The sequence below is a fragment of the Microtus pennsylvanicus genome, chromosome 4 (genome assembly GCF_037038515.1).
Source record: "Microtus pennsylvanicus isolate mMicPen1 chromosome 4, mMicPen1.hap1, whole genome shotgun sequence".
In the NCBI taxonomy this organism is placed as follows: domain Eukaryota; kingdom Metazoa; phylum Chordata; class Mammalia; order Rodentia; family Cricetidae; genus Microtus; species Microtus pennsylvanicus.
This window is the reverse complement of record NC_134582.1, coordinates 84550261-84568818: the sequence shown is the minus strand read 5'-3', so window position 1 is coordinate 84568818 and position 18558 is coordinate 84550261. Positions and strand designations below refer to the sequence as shown.

Below are 18558 nucleotides of genomic sequence, written 5' to 3'. Positions count from 1 at the left end.
CCAGGACATTCATGTTTGGAGTTCCTGGTCTATTCTGTTTGAACCCAAATGAGGGCAAGAAAGAACAGACCTGATGCTTCCCACTTGAGTCCGCTCGTCAGAGGCCTTTTTTACTTGGGTGTCTCCCACCAGATGCCGGGTGAAGATGCTCGCTCCACCTGGCAGCCCCCCCTCAACACACACACTTGAGCATCTATCTTCCTGCCTGACAGTTTTATCTGGGCGGGGGCAGTCTCTGAACCTGATCTTGCCTCAACTCTAAACCCTGCCAGCTCTGAAACTGAGGCATAGCCCTGGTCACTTGAACCTCACGTTCCTCTGATGTGGACCAGCTCCTCCTCCTGGCTTTGCTGCGAAGAGTGAAGGGTCCAGGGAGCACCCGAGTGCCAGGTGCTGTGTTTCTCAGTTTTGTGCTGCTCAGCTTGGAGCTGCTCACTCAGAGTGTGTGCTCTAACTCATTTCTGGAGGCACTGGTGCTTGGAGATGGGGTGGGAGTGGTGTTTATTGGCCAGCAGAAAGCATCTGTCTAAAAAACCAGTGGGAAGAAGCATGCTGGTCGTGTGTTCTCATGGAGTGCGGTACTAGAATGAGAAGGTGTCAGTGATTGCTAAGCTCACTGATTAGGTAGGGTGAGGCTAAGCAGGGTCTAGCACCATCTGTGTGTTCTGGGCCTTGTTTTCTGCTGCTGACCTTTCTGGGTTCTGCGGTTGCTAAAGACTGGTGAGCTCTTCAAGTGGTGTTGGGCACGCTCAGGGTGACTGGGTATGGCTACCCCATGCTGTGAACTAGGTAGAAGGCTAGGGAAGCAGGACGCTGATGTCCCAGGGAGACAGCCAGAGCCCAGCCTAGATACTAAGTGTGTGTTGCATTCTGACTGTTTGCCTAGGCTTTTTCTGCAGTTCCTGGGAGTGTAGGTCTGTCTATTCCCACATGGAGGTGTCTGAGGAGGCTCATGCCTGTTTACCTCTTCCAAATTTGCATTCCAGATGTGCTCTAAGACAGGGATTACCTTTGGGGAATGTGTGGATCAGAGAGATAGTCCTTATCCTCCCAAACCTGTGTGCTCACTGGTGCCTCTGGGCACAGCCTCTGCCGCTGCTCCCTGGTACCCAGCCTGCATCTTATCCCTTCTGCCCCCAGGTCCTGCTGGGCCACCCTCCTTCGTACACTGCGGATGTCGCTGCTGCTGCTCCAGTCTCTGCTGTGTCCCTGCCGCCTGCTGTCCTTTCCCCTCCTCTGCCAGACACTCTGCTGCCTCCTGCCCCTGAGCTCCTGCCCAAGCTCCCCAGCTCCCTGGCCCCCACAGTGGGCGCAGCCTCTCAGAGTGTACCCACCCAGACCTCTACGCTACTCCCACCAACAAACCCACCTCTGCCCACTGGTCCTGCGGTCACCGGTCCCTCCCCCGCTGTCCAGCTGATGGTGGAAGTGGCTCAAGAGGTGTGTGCCCTTGTTCCCTGCTCAAGCCAGCGGGGAGGGGGGCTCAGCTCTAGAGGTGAGGAAGGCACAGTGTGCTCTGGGACAGCTACTCGAAGCTGCTCTGCCTCTTTGTCTACACTGGCCCACATCAGGAGGGAGAGCATGAATTTCAGAAATGGGTTTTCCTCAGAGAATTTATACAGGTTGCCCAGGGCTTTCACAACCCTGTGTGTTCTTTTCGGGGGGGGGGGGGGGAATGATCAAAGTAGGTTAGCGATTTGTGGAAGGAAGCCACCCTGGGTTTCAGGAATCTGCTTGCCTCTAAGCCTTTCAAAATCATGGCAGCCACACACTGGGCCCTGTGTGGAGAGAGCCTCAGAGGAGGTGGGGAAGCAGCTGCATGCTGTGTCTGACCTCACGAGGCGAGGCAAGGTAGGTCGGCACAATGTAACCCTGTTCTCTGTACTCCGCTTCTTATTTTAGGAGCAGGCTTCACAAGACAAGCCTCCTGGTCCCCCACCAACGAGTGAGAGGTACTGTTCTCCCTTGCTTCCAGGATGGATTGTGGGGGGCACAGGCTCAGCAGCCAGCTCTGCCCAGCCCGGCACTGCTTGGCATTTTTGCTCAGTTTGCCAGGACACCATCAGGATTTTAATAGGTGTTACCCCCTTTTCCAAATATGACCCAATAGTGGCTCAGGGACCTTTTGCTTGTTATCAGCCCCTGCTGAGCTATGCCGCCTGGCACTAGTCTATGTCAGTCCAGGTTGAGTTCTGGTTATTGTTGGTCCCTGCTGAGCTGTGCGTCTTGGCACTAATCCTCGTGCCAAGGACATTCCAGAAGGGGAAGGCCATGGGCAGAGAGAGCCTCAGTGCCCTCGGGTATGCCTAGGTCCAGGTGTTCAGGCTTCTCTTGTGCTCTGGGGTGGCAGTGTCGTTCTTACAGAGGTGGGTATGGATCCCATCATCCCAGGGGACTGGGATGTTGTGGATGTTGGAAGCTTGGCAGACTCCACATCCTCACAACAGCTTAGAGCTCCTGGTTCCTTGAGGCATGTTAGACCCATTTCACAGGCAAAGGGCCTAGAGAATCACGCCGTACAGCCCACCAAAGGGAAGGTATGGGTGGTACAGGGTGGGTACTGGAGGAAGAGCATCTTGGGATCCCCTTGTAGGCTGGATGCCATCTCTGCAGGTCCCAACTTTAGTTAAAACCCCAAGGCTAGACTGACTAGAGTGGATTTTCTGGTTCTCCAGGTGTGCTGTTAAAATTTTTGGTTTTCCCCACAGCTTTGGAGCTTCGGATGTCACCTCTGGAAGAGACCTGAGTGATAGCTGTGAAGGCACCTTTGGAGGGGGCAGGCTGGAGGGCAGGGGTGCCCGGAAACACCACCGTAGGTCCACTCGTGCACGCTCCCGGCAGGAGAGGGCCAGCCGGCCTCGGCTCACTATCCTGAATGTAAGTGGCTGTGGTTTGGGGTACATGGGTGTGAAGTCCTCTGCAATCTGATCGTGGCTTCTTGCAGGTGTGTAACACGGGGGACAAGATGGTGGAGTGTCAGCTGGAAACGCATAACCATAAGATGGTGACCTTCAAGTTCGATCTTGATGGGGATGCTCCCGATGAGATCGCCACATACATGGTAAGGCTGGGTCGGGATGAGGCCACCTCCTTGAGGTCCTTAGACCCTTGTAGGAATTAACATGCTGAATTCAGTCCTGCATGGAGGTGTTTGGGTGGCCAGTGCTTGGCCCAGAGCCTAGCAGCTATCCCCAGAGCTGTGGGTATCCAGGTAGAACATCACCTATGGGGGTTTCTGTGGGTTCCTTCCCCGGGCTCCTGTGTAGGACAATTCAGGGATGTTAGCCGTACCTTTTCCTGCCCTTCTGAGGAAAAGGAGGAACTTGCTGGGTGACCTGAATAAGCAAATGAAAAATGTGTTCCCGGTGTTTAAGGTCCTGTGCTCCCTGCTTAGAGTTGTATGTCTGCCTCCCCAGCTTCTGGAAGTATAGACCCAGGCCCTGGACTCCTTCCTTGATCCCTGTAGCTTTGCCAGCACCTCCACCTGGCTCTAGCTCTCTGCTGGAGAGAGCCCCTGGGAACTCCTTCTTACCTGCAGACTTCTTTAGATTCCTTATCTACGTTCCCAGGAAATACTGCTCTGTCCCCAGCACCTAGCTCTGCCAGAAGAGGGGAACTTGGATCTCAAACTGTCTATGAAGACAGAAGACACTGGCAGGAAGAACCCATCCGTATCTATCAGACTCCCTGAACTATCTGTGACCACAGACGTCCTACAGCGGGACATGTCCTAGACCCCCAGTCACATATGTTCATATGTTCCTAAGGAGGCAGCTGGCATTGGGCCATCATACAAGTATATCTAGTAGGATAGTGTAGCTATGTAGGGGAATATGAAATTTAACTTAGTAAAATAGTATAAATAGCCCCACTGACTAGTGACTACTACACGAACAACTTAGTTAGATGTCAGCAGTAAGTGGTCCTGCCGTTATATCACCTGGCCACCCTGGCCCTGGCTTCATTCAGTGTGGATATGAGTTTCTCAGGGAATTCCTGCTGTCTGCTACACAGAGATTCCTCTGACAAGCTCTTCCTCAGGCCAAGGCAGACCACAGTCCCCTCAGGGTGAGAGAAAAGATGATTCCGATGCCTGCCATCATGGTTGGGAAGGCTGGCCAGAACTGTTGCAGCAGACAACAGAGAACGGATTTGCTCTGAATAAAGCAGGAATGGGGGTGGGGGCAGGGGGGCAGGACATACCGCTCAGGAACAGGTGAGGATTAGAAAAGTAAGGAAAACACCAGAATGCCAAGGCCAACTGGATGGTCAGGTTATGAGAACATTGAACATGCGTGCCCTATGTTCCAGCCACTGATGTCCAGGATGGTCAGTGAGGGTCACCTGGCCCTCTCCTGCCTGGAACAGAGGCCCATCCACACTTGTGGTGAGCCCTGCCTTCATCTCTTTGGCTTCAAAGGTGCCTCTATAGCTATCAGTCTTCTAGAACTGACATCAGACACTCTGTAGCCAAAGGAAAACCCCTGCTACACCCATTAACCTCATCTTTGTGGGGGACATGTCAGAGGCTTTAACATCAAAGTTGGTGACAAGGATCTTCGTCAGACATGGCGGCCGGGGGTCTCTCCCTTGACTGACTGAATGGGACTCTCGCTCTAACTGAATTAGGCCCAAAGCAGAAGGGACCAAGGCCTGGAGAGGAGTTATAGGAGATGCCTGAATCTAGTTTGGTTAGAGAGGGACCCTCCGACAAAGTATCTGACTGGTTTCTTACTCTATTACCCAAACCTTTGAAACCACACACCTCTCTTGACTTTTGAGTGTGTATGTGTTTCACTTAAATTTATTACAGATAACCTGTAATGAGGATGATTTTTTTTGAATTTCACATAGAAGTTATCTTCATATAAACCCACTATAAGGTAAAGACAAACTATCGGAAGACTTTAACAGACACCCCACCAAACAGGGTACCTGTGACAAATAAGGGTACGAGAGAATTTCTCAGGTCTTGACAAAAATGACATAAGCAAGGATGGATTTGATTGGTTCACGTTTCCAGAGTACAGTCCACCTGATGGGGAAGTCACCACAGGGGAAGCATGAGGCAGCTGGTTGCAACATTGTCTCCAGTCAGAAAATAGGGAGAAGTGAAAGCAGGCACTCAGCTTCCTCCTTATAATATAACCCAGCCCATTGCATTATAACACAGCCCACAGTTAGGATGGGTTTTCTCGACATGTGTATCATGTGACTTTATATGTTGTCATGTGAGCTTTTCCTGGGGAGACATGAACAAATATCCACACACCCCCAGTAGGGTACCAACAACAGACCCAAGGCTAGTTTGTCAAACTGAAGGATGTATTGGGCATACTTATAGAATGGGTGATCCCCAAACAGTCACATCACTAGATGCTTCCCCGTGGCTCTTAGTTAGTCTTCCCAAGGGCATGTGGTGGTTGGGATGCAGGAAGCTGAGTGGCCAGAATCTCAAGGTTCTAATGACCTCCCCAAACCTTCCTAACGTGTGGGATGTAGACCGGCCCGATCAGATGGAGAGACTTGTGTGGGTAGTCACAACCACTCTTGTTAAGATGGAGGTGATTGTTACGCTGAGAGGACAGCATTCCACAACGTACATACATACATGTTATTTATGCACGTGTGCACATTGGCTGTGAAGACCAGAAGATAACTTCAGGTGTTACTCCTTAGGCACCTCCTCAACAGCGGAATTACAAGGATGCCATCACATCTGTTTCTTTCTGTGTGGGTCCTGGGTGTCAAATTCAGGTCTTTGTACCTGCAAGGCAAGAACATTGCTAGACTGAGCTGTAGATGCATAATAATGATGCAGATGCTCCTGAAGTGTCCTGGCTGCCCTGCTGCCCACCTACCTGCTTCTGCCGTTCCCTTCTTGCTCACACAGCGCAATGATTAGGAATTATGTATCCATGTGTTTATGTCATGTTTTCAGTATCTCTCTCTCTCTCTCTCTCTCTCTCGTGTGTGTGTGTGTGTGCGCGCGCATACACACACAGGCAAAACCCCTACACAATTTCTCAGCCAGTTATTATGTTGAGCTTTGTAAATTGCATCTTTTTGATCTCAGGTCCTCTGGATACCCTGACCCTCCCTTCTCTCTCTCTCTATTGTGCTTTCTCTTATAAACTGGGTAGAGGATTGAATCACATATTTTAAAGTCAAGTTAACTGAAAGCTTTTCTCCAGCTAAGCAGGATGTGTGTGCACAGACATTCCATGTGCAGTTCCTGCTTCCTGATGGCTCTCTGCCTTGCTGCCTCCCTGCTTCAGGTTTGGAGGCGTCAGGAGTCTGCAGGGGAAGCACAGGTGTAGATGGTGGACTAGGGTGCCAGTTCACCTTAGTCCAGCTTGGCCAACTCTGAAAGATCTGTCTGGATTTAGCATTTAGAAGAGCCACGTGGCTCTAGGGCAAGAGCTCTGTGAAGATGACTTGTGAAGAAGGTGAATTGGAAAGATTTCTGGGGAACCAGTCATGGTGATGTGTGCCTTTAATCTCAGCACTTAGGAAACAGAGGCAGGGTATTGAGGCCAGCCTGGTCTACATGGTGAGTTCCAAGACAGCCAAGGCTACTCAGTGAGACCCTGTCTTAAAATAATAGCTGTGGCTCGTTGTCTAGTGCTGTGTTCCAATTAGGCCTTCTCCCTTAGACCCAGTAGTAGTGCACCTATCTTTCTTTGAGATTGTTGGGCTAGCCTGAGGTTCCATGGCCAGCTTTTGCTCCAGGAAAGCAGTCCACATGGGGCTATCTGGTTGTGTGGAGTAGCATTTTCAGCCTCAACATCATTCCTGTGTCTCTGGGGCCATTAACTTTCTCAGCCCTGACCAGGGGACACAAACTTTGTCATGTCTTTCTGTGGGATCTGGGGCAGGATAGAATATGTGTATCCCTGTTAGAGCCCCCATACACCCATGATCTATGCAAGGTTGTCACCAGCAGTCCCATGTCCCTTTGCAGGTAGAGCATGACTTCATCCTGCCTGCTGAGCGAGAGACGTTCATCGAGCAGATGAAGGATGTCATGGACAAGGCGGAAGACATGCTCAGCGAGGACACAGATGCTGATCATGGCTCTGATACAGGGACCAGCCCTCCACACCTGGGTACCTGTGGTCTGGCCATGGGGGAGGTGAGAGCCCAGGTCCCCAGGGCATGCTGGTAGATGCAGCAGGCAGGAGGCTCAGAAAAAAAGCTCTCAGTGAGGCTGCTGACCTGCAATCCCTTTCCCTCATGCAGGAGAATGGACAGTCTCAAGCCAACGCCCCTGTCTATCAGCAGAATGGTAAGCCTATCCCGACAGCTGTACCTGGCCCAGTAGCCAGCCTTAGGAAGAGCCATTCATTTCCTTGCACCCTCTTGCTCTGAAGCAGACATTTGACTGAAGGTCCCTGTTGAGCATAACAAGGACTTTGGCCACTGCACAAGGATTGTAAGAGTGGTAATGAGACTCTCTTAGCTGGTAATGGCTACCTTGTCCCACTAGCAGCTATCTTGGGGGCTACAGGCACCCCAAGGACTAAATAAGGCTCTTCTGAGAGTCTGTAGCTGCCAATGAGGCCCCCTGGTCTGGGTGTCCACCCTACGCCCTTCTGGTTGAGAGGAGCAGATGGAAGCCCTTTCCTAAGGCCTCATTGTTAAGGGGCTTGGAGGGTCACCTCAGTCATGGAATGAAGCCATTGAAGCTTATAAATGAGAGCTTGAACCCCCTGCCTACTCCTTCTGGAGAAAACTCCACAGGTGGAATGTGCTTCCTAGAGCTCCTAATGGGGTCTGGTACAGTAGTAGGGTGCCCTGGCCTAGAGGTACTGAGTCCCTCTCAGCGCTTCTTTATGTTCTGTTTCTCAGTCTTGCACACGGGGAAGAGGTGGTTTATCATCTGTCCAGTGGCTGAACACCCAGCAACAGACACTTCTGAATCATCACCCCCACTTCCTCTAAGCTCTTTGCAGCCAGAAGCCAGCCAAGGTAGGAGTACACAGAGCCCAGACCCCCCCTCTGTAGCAACCTAGGAGCTTCCCCCTGTGCAGCCCTGCGCTAGAATATGTTGGGTACCTGGCATTGTGCAAGGGGCTGCCGCCCCATACTGTCACCCCAAAGCTCAGGGCAGGCGATAGGGCCATGTTACCATTTCTCCCTGTTTTCTTCTGGATCAGCCACCAGGCAGCATTGGCTTGAGCTGGCCCTATTGTCTTCACCACTCAGGTGATTGTGTGCTGATGGGCTCTGGGCCCTTCCTACTCAGTACTGCCTAGTGACCCAGCCTGTCTTTGTCATCTTGGAGTACATCCACGGTGAACAGGCCCTCGTTTTGCATGGGGAGGTGGGATTCTGAGACCACCTGATTCTCAGTTGTCACATGGATCACGGTGCTATTCATCTGCTCCTGAGACTGCCTGCACCTATCCCCACAGATGTCTGTAAATAAACCCTTCAGCACTGTTGATTTTTTATGATACTTAGAAGGGTAAAGGAGTCATTGGAACAAACTTAATCATCACTTGGCAAGAAAGAGTTGATAATAAAATAATTTGGTTCTCCATCATGCTACACTCATGAAAAGGATATGTAAATCAATTTTTCTCATTATCATATTTTTTGGTGAATACCTTCATACTTTTGGAGATTTGTTACCACTGGAAGAAGGTCATCTTAATAGTAAAATCCAGTGACATATATGCTGGGAGGAGCTGTGTTCTGGCCAGGAAGATGCGCTCAGCCTAGCCTGAGAAGTCGGGGTCCAGTGACCTTACCTGGAAGGCTTACTTTCAAAATGAGGGTCTCTTTACACATTCCACTTTCCTTGCCTTATACACACTCCCTGATCCAAGGAAAGCCCTGTTACAAGGTGGGTAAATTTCAGTGTGCCATGGTATGTCTTCATGGATAGTGATAGGGGCTAAGAGCACAGAGTTAAACCCTCACCCTTCATCTACATGCTGAATGGCCCTGGGTACTATTCACAGCAAGTTTGTATATGGTAGGGGGGCTGGGTAGAGAAATGGGTGGCAGATGTGTTCATCTGAATTAACTATGCACAGAGAAGAACCAAAAAACTTGATAAGTTATGAAAATTACACTTTTGAAGGCACTGGAAATCTGAAGATAGTGAAAATGTATCAGATCCTAGGTAGTGGGGAACAGAAACTAGATATAAGACCAGTCTTGGCCCCTTTACCACTGAGAGCATCTGAGAGCGTCTGAGTGAGGTTGCAAGTATCACACTAGAGAGAACAGATAAAGTCCAGGCCCTCTGTGTCTACTAAAAACTTAAATAGTATGTATATGTAGGTAAACAGGTGGATGAGGGCTGGAGAGTTGGCTCAGTGGTTACGAGCACTTGCTGCTTTTGCAGAGGACCCAGGCTTAGTCCCCAGTACCCACACAGTGACTCACAACTGCCTTGTAACTTCAGTTCCAGCAGACCTAACACCCTTGTTTGGCCTCCACAGACTTTAGGCACACACATTGGGGTTTACATCTGTTTTACGTGTGGGCAAATGTATACATAAACTTTAAAAAATAGTTTTAAAAAAAGGAAGGTTGTGGTAGAAGATAAACTCGAAAGGTTGCTGTTTTAACTTCAAACTAAATAGACTTCTGAACAAAGAAAATGATCAGTGCTTAAAAGTCATGATTCACATTCGTTAAAGGATCGCTTTCCAAAGCACATTTAGAATCCTAAACACGAGTGCATCTAGTAACAGAACTAAGCCTGGCATGGTAGCACAAGCTGGCAATCCTAGCTCTGGGAGTCTGAGACAGGAGATCACTAGTTTGAAGCCAGCCTGGGCTATATATAGTAGTGCAACCCTACTTCAAAAAAAATCAAAATAATAAAATCTTAACAGGAAAACAACCCCACTAGAACCAAAAGCAGAAGCAGACAGTCTGCCGCCGTAGTAGAGACCTCCACATTCCTCTCTCAGGAAGAAAAAAACAGCTGTGATAGCCAGTTTGACCTACTTGACTTTATAGATCGTTCTGTGTGGGTGGAATGCACTCTTTATCAGACATGTAGAGAAATTACCCTGAATTATAACAAAGAAATCCAACATAGAAAACGTCAACATTGTACTGATTACCATCTCTGATAGAACATAACTGAGAGATGAGTGATTGGTTATCTATGGTGGAAAAAAATAATCCTAAGGAGAGTCAGGATAGTTTGGAATGAACACAGAATAAGATGTGGCTAAAGTTATAAGGAAATATTATAGTACTAAAAAGTTAACAGGACAGCCTTCTGCTTTGAGAAATGAGGACAGTGAATGCAGAATAAATCCAAAGACAGCGAAGCCAAGACAATAAAGAGCAGAAGTCGGTGACATTTAAAATGAACATGAATACAGGATAAATCCAAAGACAATGAAGCCAGCGCTATAAGGAACAGAAGTGAATAACATTGAAAATGAACAAAATAAGTGAAATCAGATAAAATCAATGAAGCCAGAAACTGGTTCTTTGGGGGAAAAATAAGTAAAGTTATAAACCTCTAGTAAAACTGACAAAAAAAAAGGTAATAAAATATCAATCTCAGGACTAAAAGAAACATTATAGATAAAGGATAAAGGGTGTTCTTGGAGATAAAGAGCAAGCTCACAGATAAGGACCAAACAGCTGAAATGAAAAGTTAATTCTGCAAAATCCACTGATTGCTAACACTTGTCTACTCTGGAAAAATTATACCACCACAGATCTATTAGAAGGAGAGAAACTATAGGTCACATTTCCCTCAAAGACTTCTCAAGACCAGGCAAACACCCCCACACGCTAGCAAGATCTAACACTAGTTCTATAAAATCTCTTCAAGAAACCATGTCACTGAGCAGATCAGCATCATCCTCAGTTCGTTTACAGACTTGAGAAATGGTTCCTGCTTCAGCCGGGGTAGTCTTTTCAGTGAGGATGCCAAATAATGACTTATTCATAGACTAAAAAGTGAACCTCACTCGGAAGGCAGAGGCAGGCGGATCTCTGTGAGTTCGAGGCCAGCCTGGTCTACAAGAGCTAGTTCTGGGACAGGCACCAAAGCTACAGAGAAACCCTGTCTCGAAAAACCAAAAAAAAAAAAAAAAAAGTGAACCTTGACCTTAAGCCTCACGTCATATACAAAAAAATTAATTATTAACAAATCAAATATAAAATTTTTGTGTGTGTTTATACTCGCAAGTTTCCTATTTTATTGAATTTAAGTTTTTTTTAAATCTATAAAGTACAAAACTCTAACTTTTAGAAGAAAGCAGAGGAAATCTCTCTCTCTTGAGGATTTCTTGACTCAGTGCTGGTCTAGAATTGCCTGGGTTCAGCCTCCAGGACTGCATGCACCAGGCAGATGTGGTAGTGCTCCCTGCAATCCTCATGCTGCAGTGGCAAGGGAAATGAGAAGTTCAAGGTCATCCTCAGCTATCTAGTGAGTTCAAGGCCAGCCTGAGACTCCCTCTTAGAAGGAAGCAAGGAGAAGGAAGAAAAAGAAGAAGGGGAAAAAGAAGAGACAAATCGGACAGTGTCAAAATTAAAGCCTTTTACTCTAAATGAGGAAATCCACAAACCAGAGAGAAGTTACCAGCAGCGCATACGACCAGCGACGATTCCCACCCAGCAGACATGAAGAGCTCTAACAGAGGAAAAGGCAAACCGTGGCAGCTCAATTGGTGGGCAGGTGCATCACAGGAGATGCTGGATGCCTCGTATTGAGAAGGCAGTCAGTTCATGATGACTCAGTGGGTATACGTGCTTGTCATCAAGCCCAGTGACCCAAGTTAGATCCTGGACCCACAAGGTAGAAGGAGAGAACTGACTTCTCTGCTCGTGCCACAGCATGTGTGCGTGCTTGCCCCAGATGTAAAAACAAAACACAAAGTTTTGGCAAGGATGTGGAGAAATGCGAAGCCCTCTGTACAATCGGTGAGAGTGTAAATTAGTGCAGATATTATAGGAAGCAGCATGCAGGTTCCTCAAAAAGTCAAAAGCAGAACTCTTCCATGATTTAGCAGTCCCAACCTGGGTGTGTTCAAGTTAATCAAAAACAAATTCCAAAAGAAGTGTCTGCTCTTTTGTGTTCATGTAGCATCATTTGTAGTAGTCAAAGACATGGAAACAAATGGAATGTTAGCAGATGATTGAACAAAGAAAAATGTGTATACCCAGTAGACTGCTATTGAGACACTAAAAAGGAAATCCTGCCATTGGCAACAACATGAATATGCCTGGGGTGTTATGTTGAATGAAATAAGCAATTCACAGAAGCACAGATATGTTGCAACTCTACTTGTGGGAGGTTTCTGTATAGTCAGAATGAGAGAGCAGAGTAGAGATTGACAGGGCAAACAGTGGCTGTGCATCAGGTCTAAGGTTTCATTTGGTTACACACACCAGGACCAAGCTGTGTATTTGAGCATTAAAAGAGTTGGTTTCATATTAAGGTTTCCACAATCAGAAGGCCTTTCCACTTCCTCAGGGAGGAGGGAAGGAAGGTTCATGAGCATTGAGAGATTGCCATAGAAGGGACACCATCCCCCACCTTGGAGGTACCTCACCATCCTCTGTTGACCCTAGAGGTTCTCTATAGCCAGCAGCATCTCTGAGTGTGCACCGAACTGAACAAGGGCACCTCTGTACCTCTGCCCATGGATAGAAGAGCCTTCTAAACCATGAAAACAAGTATGTTCTTTAGAAGACATGCCAGTACCATGAAGACAACAGGAAGGAGAACATGTCAGTTATTGACCTTTGGTGGGGCAGGGATAGAGGATCTGCATGGGTCTGGGCACAGGAGAGGGGCTTTGGATCCTGGTAACTAGCCTACTCCTACTGGCTTTTTATGGTTTTTGTTGTGTGTGTATGAGGGACTATGCATAGGTATGATGTTTGAACATGTCCATGTGGGAGTCTACTTATGTCTGTGTGTGGAGGCTGGATGTTGATGTTGGGAGCCTTCCTTGGTTACTCTCCACTTCTTTTTTTTTTAATGCATCCATATTATTTTTTGAGAAAGGGTCTCTCATTGAACCTGGGACTTTCCAGTTTGGCTAGACTGGTTGTTCAATGGGCTCCAGAGAGCTACCTGTTTTCCCATACCCCCAGTGCTGGGATTATAGGTACATACCACCATGCTCAGCTTCTGGGTAGATGCTCATGATCTAAACTCATTCTTATGCATGACTGGCACTTTATCCATGGAGGCATCTCCTTAGCTACAGTCTTTCACATTATGTCCTGTCTATAAAAGGGCACAGGGCTTCTGTGAGTAGAAGTGAGAAATGATGAGCTTCAAACAATATAGGTTTGAGACATAATCACACCCTGTGCCCTCTCTTTAATTCCCATCAGAGTCCCTGTGACTTCCTTTAGAGCTTTGGGTGCTCTAGCAGAATACTGGTGAACTGTGTCTTCATGTGATCTCCTGTAGGCAGAGTTTTTGTTGGAACTGCCTGGCTCCAAAATAAACGCAGAAACTTAATTATAAATGGTCAACCAATAAGTCAGGCTTATTACTAACTAGCTCTTACAACTTAAATTAACCCATTTCTATTAATATATGTATTGCTACATGGCTCATGGCTTTAACTATTCTCCAGCATATCTTGCTCCCTCTGTGCCTCCTGGTGACCTCTCAGACTTTGCCTTCCTCCTTCCTAGCATTCTCTCTGCTCCGAAAATCCTGCCTAGCTATCAGCCAATCAGCTTTTTATTAACAATGAGAGCAATACATATTTACAGTGTACAAAGATTGTTCCACAGCAATCCCCAGGTCCTTCACTCCCCAAATTCTTTTCCAATTCTATGTTCTGAATGTACCAAACACTGGATATCTGATGGATTGGAAGGTTCTGGGTTCCACCTTGCTCTGGGGCATGGATAACTCACTGCTTCCCTCAACCCCTTCACTTTCTAAATCCATGTCCCAGTTTTGTCCAGCATAAACAAACAGTGTGGACAGACAGGTGGTAGAGAAAAGACCATGTCTGACAAGTGCTACAACCACATGGTGGGAAAAGGATGCTATGGAACACCATAAACTACTCTGTAGGAGCGGAGATCCATAGGTGAGAATCATCCCTTCAGAGCAGATGACAGTGGTCATGACGGAACTGAGTGGTAAACTGGAACTTGGCCTCTTGGAGGAACAAAGATGAGTTTGCAGGAGCCCCAGCCAGGTAGTTAGTGCAGGCAGGGAAGGACTGGTTGAATAGGATCAGGGTAAGTGATGCCAATCATTCCCTTTTTTCTTCTAGACCCAGCGCCCTATCCAGACCAGCTGTCCTTGAAGGACAAACCTAGTTTCCCAGCTGCTCAGCAGCTCCTGAGCCAGGCAGGCTCCAGCAACCCTCCTGGTGGAGCCTCAGCCCCCTTGGCCCCATCTTCCCCTCCTGTGACTACTGTAATCCCGGCAGCACCAGCCACCAGCACCGTGCCAGAGTCAGCATCAGGGACTGCTGTGCAGGCAGGGGGTCCAGGGACTCATCAAGGACCAGCCAGTATCCACGAGACCCTCCAGCCACTGGTCGAGACTCACCATACCCAGTGTGCTGCCCAACCCCTCGCTACTGGTCAAGGACCTTGTACCCCAGCTCCAGAAGCCTCTTGCTGCTCCGCAGGTCTGGGGGAGCCCATTTCAACCAGGGATGTCAGCACTCTAGGGGAGCCCTTGCCTGCTTCAGTGCCAGAGCCCAGCCCCCCCATTGGGGCCGCACAGCCTGTACAGGGTCAGCCACCACCCTCACTGCCCATCACTGTGGGAACTATCAGCTTGGCAGCTCCCCAGCTCCCCAGTCCCCCTCTAGGGCCTACTGCTCCCCCACCACCACCCTCAGCCTTGGAATCAGATGGGGAAGGGCCACCCCCTAGGGTGGGCTTCGTGGACAACACCATCAAGAGCCTGGATGAGAAACTGCGGACTCTGCTCTATCAGGAGCATGTGCCCACCTCCTCGGCCTCGGCTGGGACTCCCATGGAGGCAAGTGATAGAGACTTCACCCTGGAGCCCCTGCGAGGAGACCTGCCCTCAGCTTTGAGTGACAGGACCCCAAGCCTCACCCAGCAGGCCCAGCCCTCAGTGAGTAGCTGGACTCACTCCAATATCCCCTCACTGGCTAGGACTGGATGTGGGCAGGCATCCCAGCTATGCAGGGCCTGGCTGGCTCTTGGTGACGCACCCGTGGTGTGTGGTGCCAAGCGACTCAGCTCAATTTGTTCATATGGAAGAGGCAGGGCAGGTGAGGGACAGTTCCAGCCATAGAGGGGTCACAGATCAGTGGTTTAGGGTATAGTTCCTAAGATGTTGATAAGCCAAGCTCACAGTTCTTCCATTTTTCTTCTTCCAGTTGGAAAAGTCAGAAACGGCCCCTGCAGGATGGGCCCTGACCCAGCGGGAACAGGGTGCGTCTTCTCCAATGACAGGTAACAACTCAAGGTCAGAGTAGTGCAAGCTACACTCTGCAGGTGCCGCAGTCCTCCTGGGGCCCAGAGCCTTCGTGCTTTGGGGGATGAAATAGCCCACAGAAGGAACTGCTCTCACTGTCCCTGTCTGGCAAAGTGAAAGTTAGAAGAATAAGGAAGTGGGGTGCTAGTTGGACAGCTAAGGTTGTGGAGAGCAGCCCAGACCCGACTGCTTTCCTCTCTTCTGTACCCCTTGAGGGGGACTTTTGCCTAGGTTCATGGTTTGTGTGGTATAGATAGAGGTCAGAGGTTAACTTGTGGCAGTGGCTTTCCTCCTTCCATCATGAGAGTCTTGGGTCATCAGACTTGGTGGCAAGTGTCTCAACCACTGAACTATCTCACTAGCCCTTTTTTTTTTTTTGAAATACCTGTGTAGCCCAAGCTAGCCTTGAACTTGCATTGATCCCTGCCTCAGCCTTCCGAGTTCCTGAGATCACGTGGTTCTTGGTTTGTTACCAAACATTTGAGTCTCCACCCTAGGGTCTGATCCACCTTCTAAGGTGCCAGATTTCCTCATCTGGATTTCTTAGGGATTGGCAAGGTAAGAGTTATTGTCAGTACCAGGTGGCCCCCTCAGGTCTAGACTGCCTTCCTAGTGAGAGGTGTGTTGATTCCTAGGCCAGTGCTTTAAGGGATCAGATGTAGCACTTCTGTTGCCCTTAACCCAGTGCCAGCCTTGAGCTGAGGTCAGCATCCCAGATCTTTTATAGAAGATATTAGAGCCTCTGTATCATATAAGGGGTGTTACCAGTCACAAATCCACATGCTTCTCAGAGTTCAGAAGTCATGGTAGGCAGTAGAGGGATTGTTCCAGAAGACTGACTCATGATTCAAGTCCAATAGGTGAACTTCATAACAGGAATGCAGTTGGCATGACGTCAGCCCCTTGTCCCTGGAGGTATACAAAGATGAGGAAGGGGATTAAGTCTTGCCTCTAAGTTGAGGACATAATAGAGACTGGATTCAGGTCTCCCAGAAATGTGCGGTTCCTATATAGAGTATACAAAGCACACTTGTGTGAGTCTGTGTGTCAGTTTATGGTCTGTCTTGGTGTGTGGTGGCTCCCCAGTCCCCCTGGAGGCTTCATTAGCATATGTGTACCCCCAACCCCTGTAGCATGTGACCCAACTCTTACCCCTCCCCCCGTCTGTGACTTTCCTCTACTGCTCCCACACACTTCTCTCTGGACTTTTCTCCATAGCTCTTCATAGCAGCCCGAGAAAGCTTGCCAGAAACATTGTACTGTCCCGCTCTGAAAACGGGAGTGGTGTGTGTGTGTGTGTGTGTGTGTAGCAGGTACTCCCTAGCTAGACCCCGCAGATGTAGGGCTAGGATCTGCTCTACTGCATCCTCTGAGATCTAGAAACTGTTTCATCCACCGAAGTCGGAGTGCCCAAAGCAAGAGTGCTCCATCCAACACCTCTTCCCTTCCCCAGGCTTGTGGATGTCCTCCAGGATGTGATGTCCCCAAGATAGGGCACCACAATGCATCCTCAGTCTTCAGGACCTCTGGAATGTCACCCCTCCCTGCCCAGCAGCCACACTCTCACCGCGTGGGCCTCTGGGCTGTAAGCCATCCTTTACTATTCTCTCTCTCCAGCCTCAGTAATGCTGTCATGTTCCTACAGCAGAGTCATCTTCCAGCAACACACTGGGCTGTGACAGTGACACAGGGCAGGTGGCCTCAGACTCCCCCTCAGCACCCAGTGCCCCCCAGGTAAAGGTGACTCAGCACACACTGGCCACAAGGGGGCAGGGCTCTCTAACCTCAGCTGGTTCTCATGCACTCTTCATTTCCACCATTTCCTAGGATGCCTCTGCTGCTTCCATCCCTACACACATGGATCCCAAAGATCAGAACAGTAATGTTCCCAGAGAAGCCTTGGTTGCATCTGTGCAGAGTTGCCAGGGGACCGTCACAGAAGGCAGCCCAGCCCAGATGCGTGGCGCTCGGGTCTCCGGGTCCCCTCATAAGCGGCTAGGACAGCCGGACAGCAGTTCTCCAGCCAAAACTGTGGGCCGCTTCTCCGTGGTCAGCACACAGGATGAGTGGACTCTGGCATCGCCTCACAGCCTGCGGTATTCTGCCCCACCCGATGTCTATCTGGACGAGATCCCCTCCAGCCCTGATGTCAAGCTGGCAGTGCGACGGGTGCAGACAGCCTCCTCCATTGAGGTTGGCGTTGAGGAGCCTGCCTCCAGTGACTCTGGAGATGAGTGCCTGAGAAGGAGGCCCCAGGTGCAGAAGCAGTCCTCCCTGCCGGGTAGTAGCGGTGTGGCAAGTGACTTCGTGAAGAAGGCCACTGCCTTCCTGCACAGGTCTTCAAGGGCTGGCTCGCTGGGCCCTGAGACACCCAGCAGGGCAGGTGTCAAAGTCCCTACCATCAGCATCACCTCCTTCCACTCCCAGTCATCCTACATCAGCAGTGACAATGACTCAGAGTTTGAGGACGCAGACATAAAGAAGGAACTGCGCAGTCTGCGGGAAAAGTACGTTTTGGGGGGCATGGCTCACCCCGCCAGGTGTGCATGTAGGGAGCTCACCTGGATAGCTTGAGGGGCACAGCTCCCTTGACCAGTATGCAATGGTGAGGCTCGCCATCATCTGGGGGCAAGGCTCGTCTGGCTGGAGTGGAGCTCACCCAGCCAGCATTGGGAGGGGATGGATGCTTAGGGAGGGCTCATCTGGCTAGGCTGGGCCTGGTCAGTAATGTTGGCTGAAGTTTAGTCCTGGCCATGAAGTGTCCACTGGTGGGTGCTAATCAGAGCAAGGGAACAGTGCAGAGGACTTCCACCTTCCAAGCTGAGGAAAGAGGCCCCATCTAGGATATCATTGCAATGGGACAGCCATGCTCTGCCACCTGCATGATTTCTGACTCCTCTGGGTGGCAAATCACCCCTCCTTCCTCTGTCACCTCCGGGAGGACATGCTAGGAGTCAGGAAACCTGTACCTTCTTCAGCCTTTCCTCCCTCCCCTCCTTCCCTCTCTATTGATTTGCCTCCCCCATCTCATAATCTGTCTTCTCTGCTTGTCTCTCACCCAGAAAGTACTCATTCTGCCCCTCTGTGGTCAGGGATCACTAATGCCCTAAGCTCTCCTTTGGGGAGGGAAG

At 49.5% G+C, this 18558-nt stretch overlaps 1 protein-coding gene across 19 annotated transcripts in view; it reads left to right on the top strand.

Annotated features, from left to right (window-relative positions):
* Wnk2 (WNK lysine deficient protein kinase 2) overlaps positions 1–18558 on the top strand; it is a 114697-nt gene that overhangs the window by 77954 nt on the left and 18185 nt on the right. For 9 of the 19 annotated variants that reach the window (XM_075969699.1, XM_075969695.1, XM_075969691.1 and 6 more), the window contains exons 13-23: positions 1141–1440; positions 1903–1952; positions 2709–2877; positions 2945–3061; positions 6965–7135; positions 7243–7288; positions 7852–7971; positions 14241–15061; positions 15330–15405; positions 17073–17161; positions 17255–17934. In XM_075969699.1, the coding sequence (XP_075825814.1) occupies positions 1141–1440; positions 1903–1952; positions 2709–2877; positions 2945–3061; positions 6965–7135; positions 7243–7288; positions 7852–7971; positions 14241–15061; positions 15330–15405; positions 17073–17161; positions 17255–17934 (2639 nt within the window). The remainder of the gene's footprint in view (positions 1–1140; positions 1441–1902; positions 1953–2708; positions 2878–2944; positions 3062–6964; positions 7136–7242; positions 7289–7851; positions 7972–14240; positions 15062–15329; positions 15406–17072; positions 17162–17254; positions 17935–18558) is intronic. The other 10 variants (XM_075969700.1, XM_075969698.1, XM_075969694.1 and 7 more) reach the window with 6 other exon arrangements.